The sequence below is a fragment of the Centropristis striata genome, chromosome 13 (genome assembly GCF_030273125.1).
Source record: "Centropristis striata isolate RG_2023a ecotype Rhode Island chromosome 13, C.striata_1.0, whole genome shotgun sequence".
Classification (NCBI taxonomy): Eukaryota; Metazoa; Chordata; class Actinopteri; order Perciformes; family Serranidae; genus Centropristis; species Centropristis striata.
In genome coordinates, this window is record NC_081529.1 from 23,193,102 (window position 1) to 23,204,157 (window position 11,056).

The 11,056-nt window shown below is 43.9% G+C and overlaps 1 protein-coding gene across 1 annotated transcript in view; it reads left to right on the forward strand.

The window, feature by feature from the left end:
* The window catches only part of LOC131984133 (integrin alpha-3-like), a 22,407-nt gene extending 15,570 nt beyond the window's left edge, over positions 1–6,837 (forward strand). Inside the window, exons 19-27 of the mRNA XM_059349020.1 lie at positions 2,085–2,164; positions 2,261–2,338; positions 3,546–3,648; positions 3,845–4,021; positions 4,135–4,269; positions 4,377–4,487; positions 4,690–4,788; positions 4,931–5,056; positions 5,648–6,837. Coding sequence (XP_059205003.1) covers positions 2,085–2,164; positions 2,261–2,338; positions 3,546–3,648; positions 3,845–4,021; positions 4,135–4,269; positions 4,377–4,487; positions 4,690–4,788; positions 4,931–5,056; positions 5,648–5,830 — 1,092 coding nt within the window. The 3' untranslated portion in view covers positions 5,831–6,837. The remainder of the gene's footprint in view (positions 1–2,084; positions 2,165–2,260; positions 2,339–3,545; positions 3,649–3,844; positions 4,022–4,134; positions 4,270–4,376; positions 4,488–4,689; positions 4,789–4,930; positions 5,057–5,647) is intronic.
* The last annotated feature ends 4,219 nt before the right edge of the window (positions 6,838–11,056 follow it).

Sequence of the window (11,056 nt, forward strand, 5' to 3'; positions counted from 1 at the left end):
CTCCTGTCAGTTCTCCTGTCAGTACGGCAATACTCCCAACAGTACTGCAGTTCTCCTGTCAGTACTCCTGTCAGTACTGTGTAACCCAGGTGCATAAAGCAGCTTTTTCTCCTTTCCTCTCAATTTCGTCATTAATATCGCGGTGTTACCTGTACTCCCGCGATAGTGACGTATCGCTCACGTGACGGGTTGCCGCCAGTCACGGCAGTTTATTTTTAGAGGAAGCTGCGGTAGCTTCCGGTCCCTTCGCATTGAGCCACTCGCGTCTGGTCTGTCTGTGCTGCAGGAGCCGACAGCTAGTGATGGCTGATCGAGGCTTTGTTGAAGCTTCGACACTTTATACAAAACATGGTTCATTACTCGAAGCTTCAATGACACACAGTGCTCCAGTAGGACATCTAGTGGCCAATAAAATGAAGTGCAATCGAGACGTGTCATTGATTGGTTCATGCATTTGTTCTCAACTACACGACTGAATACAACAACAATGATATTTTATAAGGCGTCCCGGTGGCTCACACCGGTAGAGCGCGTACCTCTAAGGTTGAATGCTGCGGCGGACTCGGGTTCGAATCCGGCCTGAGGTCCCTTTTCACATGGGGCTGGTGCAAATACAGATTATATTATGGAATTTGGCAAATAATGTTTTGGGGTTCATTGGTAAAGAGGTTCATGGGTGGGTGGGGAAAGAGATTGTGCTTGAAAAACAGGGCAGTGACTGTGCTTGTGTAACTTGTTATGAATTTTTATTTAGAAACAACAGTTTTTCCACAGTTTTGGAATTCAAGCGGTTTCTTCTTTTCAATACAATTTCCCCAGCCTTGGAAATAACCTGTTCACACGGCACGGATGAGGCTGGGGTGCATAAGAAATGTTTAGCAACTTGAAAAAGATTGGGATATACATTTTTGTGGTTTGCCCAGTATGTGAGCAGTTCTGAAGTTCTTTCTAGTGGAGGATCAGCGAGGTAGCGGTTCACTTCCACTGTTGGTGATTCGGTGACGTTCGAAGCACTTTGCTGCTTCGAACGTCACGAGTCACGTGACCAAACCACGCCTCGGCACAGTGCTTCGGGACGTTTGCTTCATGAGCTACCGCGCATGTGTCGGAGCTTCAAGTGTCAGCGGACCATCACTACCGACAGCCGCTGGGTCCGCTGCGGGGTTTTGGGGTTGAAATCCGTCCATACTGAACTGGCCAGGTGTCAATGGAGATGATGAAAGTGATTAGATGATTGTGATGGCGAGCTACCCAAGAGCTTCGACTGAAATGTTCACCAGCAATTCCCCCAGTTCCCACTACTCCTGCCGGGCCGGGTAGGAGGCTCCATTGGAGTCAGCCAGAACCTTGCACCCCACACTTCCACACACTATTCCCCCCTCTGCTCCTTAACACACACACGCACATTCCTCTTCCGTTACTGGCAACGTGGAACTTTTGTGAACTTTGGGATGGGGATGCTGGGCCATAATTTATGTATTTAATTGTTGAATGATGACATGTGTTGTACAAAATTCTGATCGTAGCCTATGGTGTCCAACAATTGTGGGTTAATCTTGCATTGATTTATTTTTTTGTTCTTTATCCAACTTAAGTAGTTGAGTTATGTATTTTACTTGAAATACAATTCTATAATTTCTGTGAATTATCTTTATCCAACTTAAATAGTTGAGTTATTTATTTTATTTAAATACAATTATATATTTTCTGTAAGTTATTGTTACAGTAATTTTCTGTTATATTTATTTGTGTTTCTAATATATGGTACCCTTTTTGCAACTCAATTCTGGTCTCTGTGTGGTGTTTCCAGTCCTCCATTTCCTTCCTGAGCCGAATTTATATCTTCTGTTTATCTAGCCTACTACTAATACTACTACTACTACTACTACTACTACTACTACTATTAATACCTTAATCTGTACATTTAATATATGCTACAACTGCAATACTCCTGTCATTACTGCAGTTCTCCTGTCAGTACTCCTGTCAATTCTCCTGTCAGTTCTCCTGTCAGTACTCCTGTCAGTTTTGTTGTCAGTACTCCTGTCAGTTCTCCTGCTGATCTGTATCGTTGTGTGTTTCAGGTTCAGGTGTTGATCATATTTCAGCCATCTGAGATCAGTTTGGACACCAGAGAAATACATTCTGTTCTGCAGCTGTCCACGTAGGACACACACACACACACACACACACACACACACACACACACACCTGTGTGTTGTTGGACAGGTACTGAGTCGTGTCTCTCGTGTGTCTTCAGGCTCAGCGACCAGTTGGATCTGTCTCCTGTCTCCGTCTCCTTGTTGGTGGAGTATTCTCTGCAGACGTCTCTCACTCTGTGAGTAACAGCAGGCCTGATGACCTAATGACCTCTGACCTAATGACCTCTGACCTAATGACTTGACACCTAATGACCTGACGACCTAATGACCTCTGACCTGATGACCTGACGACCTAATGAATGTTTGCCATTATGTCCGGGTCTAGTTCAGGTTTCTTCAGGATGGGGGCGACAGCAGGCAGTTTGAGTGAAGGCGGGCTGCAACCAGAGCTGAGGGAGGAGTTGATGATAGCAGTGATGAGTGGGGAAATGGCAGGGAGACAGTTCTTTATGAGGTGGGATGGGATGGGATCCAGAATACAGGTGGAGGTGTTCATCCCAACCATGAAGTTAGCCAGCTCCAGACAGAGGCTGAGTGGTTAGGGGGGGCTGAGGAGTGGTGGTTGAGCAGTTGGGGAGGGCAGAGGAGGTGGGCAGGTTGGTGTAGATGGTGTCAATTTTTGTTTGAAAAAATGACAGGAAGGAGTTGCACTTGTCGTCTGTGAATGAGTCTGATGTGTTGTCACTGGGTTTCTGAATGATTTGGTACCCTTGTCCTTTGGGATGGGGATGAGGGTGTCAATGTCCATAGTGACTGACAGGTGATCTGAGATGTTGAGGTTGAAGCTGGAGAGCTGATTTACAGTGAGACCGGTGGAGCAAACCAAATCCAAGCTGATGTGCTGTGTGTCGTAGAAGCATTGAAGGTTTTCCAGGAATTCTGTGGCGTGTCTGCAGTCTGTGTTGTCAGTGTGGAAATTAAAATCGCCCATGAGGAGAATGGAGGGTGAGATGGCACTTAGGTGACGAGGTTTGTCCATGTAGGTATATCCTGTGGGTGTGGTTTGGTTGAGGGAAAATAGTCCATGGGTTTTTGCCAGGTTTCAGTGAGGCAGAGGAAGTCCAGGTTATTGTCTGTTGTGAATTCATTCAGGGTGGGGCCTTTATTGTTGAGTGAGCGGGTGTTCAGCAAAGCCAGTTTCAGGTGACGTTGATTTGTGATTGGATGAGAGGCCTGAAGGAGGCGATGGAGATTGGACAGATTCACGTGTTGTTTGTTGTGATGATGTACTGGAAGTCGGTGTGCGACAGGACCACAGTGATGGGATGGAGTTAGGGGAAGAGTAGACCTGAACTGACCTCTGACCTAATGACCTTATAACCCGATGACCTGATGACCTAATGCCCTCTGACATAATGACCTCACCTGTCTTTGTTCTAACAGGATCAATCCGCCAGGCCCCACCTCCTTCAGTGGTCATGTGACCGGTGAGTCGGCAATGAAGCAGACGGAGGATGTCGGCAGTCTGCTGCTCTTCAGCCTGCAGGTGAGTAACAGACCAGGTGTGAACAGACCAGGTGTGAACAGACCAGGTGTTAACAGACCAGGTGTTAACAGACCAGGTCTTAACAGACCAGGTGTGAACAGACCAGGTGTGAACAGACCAGGTGTAAACAGACCAGGTGTGAACAGACCAGGTGTGATCAGACCAGGTGTGAACAGACCAGCTGTGTCTCTGACAGGTGCTCATTAGGGGGAAGCCTCTGGGTAACCTGGGCAGCCTGCAGGTGGAGTTTGATTGGCCGATGGAGGCGTCCAATGGGAAGTGGCTGCTGTACTTGTCGGAGATCCAGGTGAGCGGCACGTCGGCAGCTCACTGCACTCCGCCCGGCAATGTAGTCAACCCCCTCGACCTGCTGGTAACTACGGCAACAAACTCCTTTCAAAATAAAAGCCACATTTCAGAATAAAGGTTAGTGCAAAGGTCTGTTTCTCACAGAGACACTTAAACATCAAATGTTGTGTTGTTCAGCTGTCAAGGGTTGAAAACAGGAGGAGGAGGAGGAGTCTGCAGGATGAGGAGCAGGAGGAGGAGAAGGAGGAGCAGACAGAAAAGGTTCTACCTGTCTTCCACCTGCAGGGACAGAAGGAGAAGTCCTACACTTTGGTACCAATGCACTGCAGCCGTCATCTCTAAACATAAAACATGAACAGAATATATTTTATGACTGTTTAACAAGGATATAATGCGTGTGTGTGTGTGTGTGTGTGCAGGACTGCATGCACGGCGCTAACTGTGTGAGGTTCGTCTGTCCTCTGATCAAGATGAACGACTCAGCAATTCTGACACTCAGAGCTCGACTCTGGAACTCCACCATGATGGAGGTACAAACACTTTGATCTCACAGAATGAGTCTTCCAGCTCCTTGTCTAGACGCGTAGAACAGGTGGTGGACCAGCGACAGCTCACAGAGACACAAACACACTTCCTGCTGCTCTCTCTCTGTGGTGTCAGAGTTTCTGCTCTGCTGCCCCCTAGTGGCCACCTTTAAACGCTTATTTGAATCAGATTTTGTTTGTGCTTCAGGACTTCAGTGATGCGAGGAGTGTGTTGGTTCGAGGGAGAGCGACACTGAAGCTGCAGACTGACAAACCAACCATCACCATGGAGCCTCACAGCACAGAGGTACTGAACTGCTGCCAGTGCCCTCCGGAGGCCACAGGGGTCATTACAGACACAATCTCAACATTTTTTCACACTAAAGTCAAACAGATTATTTACAACCTGGGTTAGAAAATGATGCAGATTTCCTGTGTTCTTTCTGTAGATTGAAGTCTACATTTATCCAGACCCTAGGCAGCAGGTGGACTCAGGCGCCCCCCTGTGGATCATTGTAGTGTCTGTCCTGGCTGGAGTGTTCCTGCTGGCTGTGATCTGCCTGCTGCTCTGGAAGGTAAACCAGAAAACATCCATCACTGCTCAAAGTTCAGGGGAGTTTTTAATGTGTCCTGGTTGGTAAAGTGCGGTTGTGTCGCCCCCTGCTGTTCAGTGTGGCTTCTTCAGGCGAGCCAGCACCAGAGAGATGTACCAGGCAAAGACCCAGAAAGCCCACATGAAGAGCCAGCCGTCTGAGAATAAGGGGCTGGACCAGAAGCTCTGAGGCCGGGCACAGGGCTGCCAGAGAGCCCTGCTGTAAGGACTGGCTGCTGACTGACTGTTACAGACTGTTTATTGACTCTTTCTGGCTGTTTATCGACTCTTTCTGGCTGTTTATCAACTCTTTCTGACTGTTTATCGACTTGTTCTGATTGTGTAAGATGACTCCGACTGTTTCTGAGCCTTACCGACTGTTTTTCCCTTCTCAGCTGTCAGTCAGAGGGGGTGGGGCCTCTTCCTGCTTCTGATCAATCAGCCCGTCACTAACAGCTGATAATTAATAATTTTCTTTATTGAGATTGATTGACACTGTGTTTCCGATCACTTCACTGATTTACTGATTTCATTTACTGATTCCAGACACTTCCTTTTTCTGTGTTCTGATCAGTGTGGTTTCTTCGTGCGTCGGCGGGCATGGCGGGCTGCAGCACTCCACCAGGGGAGGATTCTGGGTAAAGATGAGCAGCACACCGACGCCGATGGTTTCCTGATCCAAGACCACACTCCCTCATCCAGAACCAGGAGGTCAGCCAAACACTGGGTCACCTCCTGGACCGAGACCAGAGACTGACGGTACCACAGAATCACACCCTGAACTGGACCAAACTGGACTACACACCCTGAACTGGACCAACACACCCTGAACTGGACCAGACTGGGCCAACACACCCTGAACCAGATGAAACCAGACCTACACACCCTGAACTGGACCAAACTGGACTTATATACCCTGAACCGGACCAACACACCCTGAACTGGACCAAACTGGGCCAACACACCCTGCACCGGACCAAAGTGGACCTACACACTCTGAACTAGATCAAACCAGACCTACACACCCTGAACCGGACCACGCTGGACCTACACACCCTGAATCAGGCCAAACCAAAGCAACACATCCTACACCGGACCAAATCGGTCCCACATACCTTGAACTGGACCAAATCGGTCCCACACACCCTGAACTGGACCAAATCAGACCAACACACCCTGAACCGGACCAAATTGTACCCACACACCCTGAACCGGTTAAACCGGACCTACACACTCTGAACCAGGCCAAACCAGACCAACACACCCTGAACCGGACCAAATTGGACCTACACACCCTGAACCGGACCAAATTGGACTTACACACCCTGAACCGGACCAGACCAGTCCAACACACTGCCATTTAATACCTGCTGAACTCTGTATGTGTGTGTTTATATATTTGTATGATTTTCTGTGAACTGCATTTCCCACCATCCTCTTGAGGCCTCTGAGTAAAATTATGAAGTGTTTACTATATAGACGTGTCTAAAGACAGTTTAAAGACTCATTAATGGAAGAATGCGGCGGCAGACAGGTTTGATGTGTTTGTGTGTTTAAACGCTGCCTTCAAGGGCTTCTTGTAAACTAAGTGAAAACGTGAGTTGTAGTTTTCATTTTATAAACGACTGTTTTTCTGTCCTTTCACTGCCTTTTTATATAGTTGTGATATTTCTGACAGCACATGAAAGCGTGTGTTCTGTGGACGTGATTTCTGTGTGTCCGTGTATTTCTGTATGTCAACGATATTAAAGTATTTATTTCATAGTTTTTTGGTCTGTGATGCTTTCAAGGTCAGTCTGAAAATCAGAGGGTCACAGAAAAAGTAATTACAGTATATTTTTAAAATTCACACATCACAATCGAACATTTCTGCTCTTCTTGAAACAATTTATTGTTAAACAAGCCTGTAATCATTCTGAATGATTCTGGTAACAAATATTTAAATGAAACTAACTGCTGCTGAACATGCTGTTTACAGTTACAGCAGGAAATAGACAGTTTGTATCATGTGTTTTCTTTTTAATACAAAGCTGCTGCTTTCACAACACATGCAGCTCTCCTATTGGACGACAACAAGTTGGAATCTAGAAGTTGAAACAAACCGAACCATCTGATTGGCTCTCTCTCCTCTTAAGTATAGACCGTTGGAACAAATCTGACTTTCCTATTGGAGGACAAAAGTTGGAATCTCCTCTGCTGTTGGGACAGAAGGAAGCAATAAATATTCTGAATTATAGACAAAACTTCACATTAAATATCAACAAGAGGAACATTTGTGAAGCAGACAGAGCTGCTGCACAGAGGAACCAAAACATGACAAGTCATTTTCTTCTGTTCCTTTCTTTAGGAGAGCTGGACTGGCCATCCGTTGATGCTGTCTGTCAATGAATCAATGAATCAATGAATCAATGAATCAATGAATGAATGAATGAATGAATGAATCAATCAATCAATCAATCAATCAATCAATCAATCAATCATGTCATGGCCCGACAAGTCTGTTGGGCCGAATAACCTTGTTTATGGTGGACTCATTGGCCAATGGTCAAAAAACAGTTGTAGGTTGTATGAGGGTGGGCTGAGAGCCAAGGCCCCCTCCTCATTGGGCCCATTGGCTAATTTGATAAAACTGAAAAGAAATCCATCAAACGATCAAACTGTCTGTTGTAAATGTAACACCTATAAGGGATCATCAATAAATGCAACAATATGAGAATGTGAGATAATATATGGACTAGAATAGGGTTAGGTTCGACTACTGGAGCACAGTGAAATGTTTAAAGAAGACTCAAGGCAAATAATTAAATTAAAAACATGCCAGCTCTAGTTATATAGGAAACATAGAAAAAGATTTGAGATCACAATTAAAAACAAATGAAATACTGCAGTATTAAATTCACAATATCTCAATCCTACCTCAGGTACACCCTGTAATCTGATTTTTTTTTTGTATCAACTTTAAATTCAAGCGCTCCAGTTCAAATTCAAATCCAGTTCAAACATTCATGATAAACAAATAATAATAATAATATTAAAGTAATTTACAGACACTATTTATTTTTATATATTTTATATTGCCTTTATATTATTTTACTATTTATTTTATTGAGTTTAAAGATTGCAATGCCCTTAACAGGGTTTTTTATTTTTTATTTTACAGGTGAATTGTGCCCTCTGCTGGTCAAAGTTTGTATTGCACCTGCATTATTCCACAGGCAGAGTTTGAATGGAGTTTTCACCATAGTGGGACAGCATAGCTCAATATATCATAACAATCGTTTCTTTTTTTGATAAAAGCACCAAATTTTGTTGATAATTATATTGGGAACAAAACTGGATATTGGGCCATCACAATTTCAATTTTCAAGAAAAATAAACCTAACATGCTTTAGCATGGTTACAAATACAACATCCAGTGTGGTCTTAGTTTTTATTTAACAAAGCAAACGCTTTGACTTCACGCTATGCTGATATTATGGTGTAAAACATTGTGTGAGTATACTACACTTAAATTGATACAGATTTTTTTTTATTCTTTATCTGGGTGTCTAAAATACACCCAGATAAAGACTTTATTCATAAAAATCATCACTACATGGGTGCAAAATTTTTTGCCCATGATACCCAGCTGTACCTGTCATTTCCAACAAACGACCTCAGTGTCACAGCTTATATCGCTGCCTGCTTTGCTGATATCTCCACATGGATGACAGAGCACCACCTTCAGCTCAACCTCCATAAGACGGAGCTTCTTGTCCTCCCAGCCCGTCCCGCCTTATATCAGCCTATTAATATCCCGCTTGGATCCATGCAACTAGTGCCCAACATAGAATTTGGGTGTCATGATTGATGACTAACTGACCTTTAAGGTTCATGTGTCCTCAATTGCCCAATCATGTCGATTCGCCCTTTAGAACATCAGCAAAATCAGACCCTACCTGACTGATTTGACAGTCCCCTTACTGATTATTGATTATATCCTATGGTCTATTGCAGCAATTACCTGGGAGGCAGAGTGCCACTGATGATTAGTTGCAAGCACCTGGGTCCGGTGGTCTTCAACTATATAACCCCGCCAACCTGGAGCTTGGCGCTCTTTCTCCTTGTATGCCTTTTTTGTTTTATTTGCAGACACACAACACCCTCTTTTCACATTACAGCTACACTCATGCATACACTCACCCACACTACTGAATTTGCTGATAATCACATCTCATTCTATCTTTGGTTTATGTTTTGATCAATTATTATTCTATTCTGTCTGCATTTCCCAATCTTTCGTCATGGCTTTAGAGCCAGGTCATGACAACGAGCAATTAACACAACTCCTGGTTCAGGCCCTCGTGATATCACGCTTAGACTCCTGCAACTCTCTCCTGGCAGGACTCCCTGCATGCGGCCAAGAGAGCACGTCACTTCTACTACTGCTACTCGTCTCTCTACACTGGCAGCCTGCATCAAATTCAAAACCCTGTCTTTTGCTTACAAAACAGCAACTGGAACAACTCCTGCCTACCTGAGCTCCTTGATTCAGGTCCACAAACCCTCCCGCCCACTACGCTCTTGAAAAACGTCTGACTCCTCCACCGCTGAAGGGCTCTACGTCTCAAACCGGACTCTTCTCCTCTGTAGGTCCCCGTTGGTAGAACGGACTTCAAAACCCCATCCAATCTGCTGAGTCCCCCAATTTTTCAAAAAGAGACTTAAGACCTACCTCTTTATTGAACACATTCACACATAATCTACACAGATGATAATTATATATATAAAAAACTATTAAAAAAATATTCACACTGACAGCTCGCACTACCCAAAAGCACTTACGTCCTAATGAACTCAAACTTAACCCATGGCACTTACTCTTGTGTTGCTTCTTTACCTCATCTTTGCTTGTGTATTAACTCTCAAATGTATTTAGTTTTGGATGAAAGCGTCTGCTGAATGACATTGTAGAATTGTTGAATTTTAAACATGCAGCTTAGTGTCATACATTCATGATCAATACACCGACGAAATCTGCATTCCTGTTTATTTGGGTTTAATTCAAGAATGAACACAGTTGGAGAAAAATTCCTCAACAACCCATAGATCTGCATACTTGCATGCTGAAGCAAACCTTGTACAATCAAATCTTTAAAAAAGGCTTCTTTAAAACAGAAAAGTTTTAATATTCATGTGCAGGGTACTTTCATAATACATATATTGATTACAGTATCAGAAATAGCAGCATTTCATAATAACAGGCTTGATTACTATAAGTACATGCAAAAGTGGAACTTGTTTCTATTATGCACAATGAAATAAAAGACATAAAATGAATAAATATTTGAATAAATACACAATCACAAAGCCTTTAATCTGTGTGACACACAAAACAAAAGCATTCCCTAAATTTGCACCCCCTTCCTACGGGAGATTAAAACATCTTCATACCTAAATGTAATGCAGCAGTTTTAAATGCTATTCTATTCTATTTATTTATATGGGTGTTTTCTTTGATGTATTTATTTCTCCTTCAGGAGAGGATATAAAATAATCCATAAATCCACATATTCTTGATGCCACATTTTAGAGATAGGGTTCTTTATATTGCACACATTAAGAAGAACACATTTATAGCTGTAACCCAACAATAAGAGCAAGACCACAAGCCGGTGCTATCGCAGGTGCAGCAGTGTTAAATGGTGGGCAGACGACCACAGCTGGAAAAATGTGCCATCACTTGACCCTCAGTCTACCTGTAGGATAATTACTGGTGGCATGTTTACCAAGTTCAGTCACTGGGTGGGGATATATATGCAAAGTTGTCTGCAGTGGTCAGGCATTGTCCAGACATTTGCCCTTAGAGAGACCAAAAGAAAGACACATGCACAATAGACAGTCACCTCAGCATCTTCAAAGCTTTTTATTGTACCCATAGGTGCGGGGGCTTCATTACAAAATGTAACAGTAGTGTAACTTGGGACATGACAGGCTGCAAAAC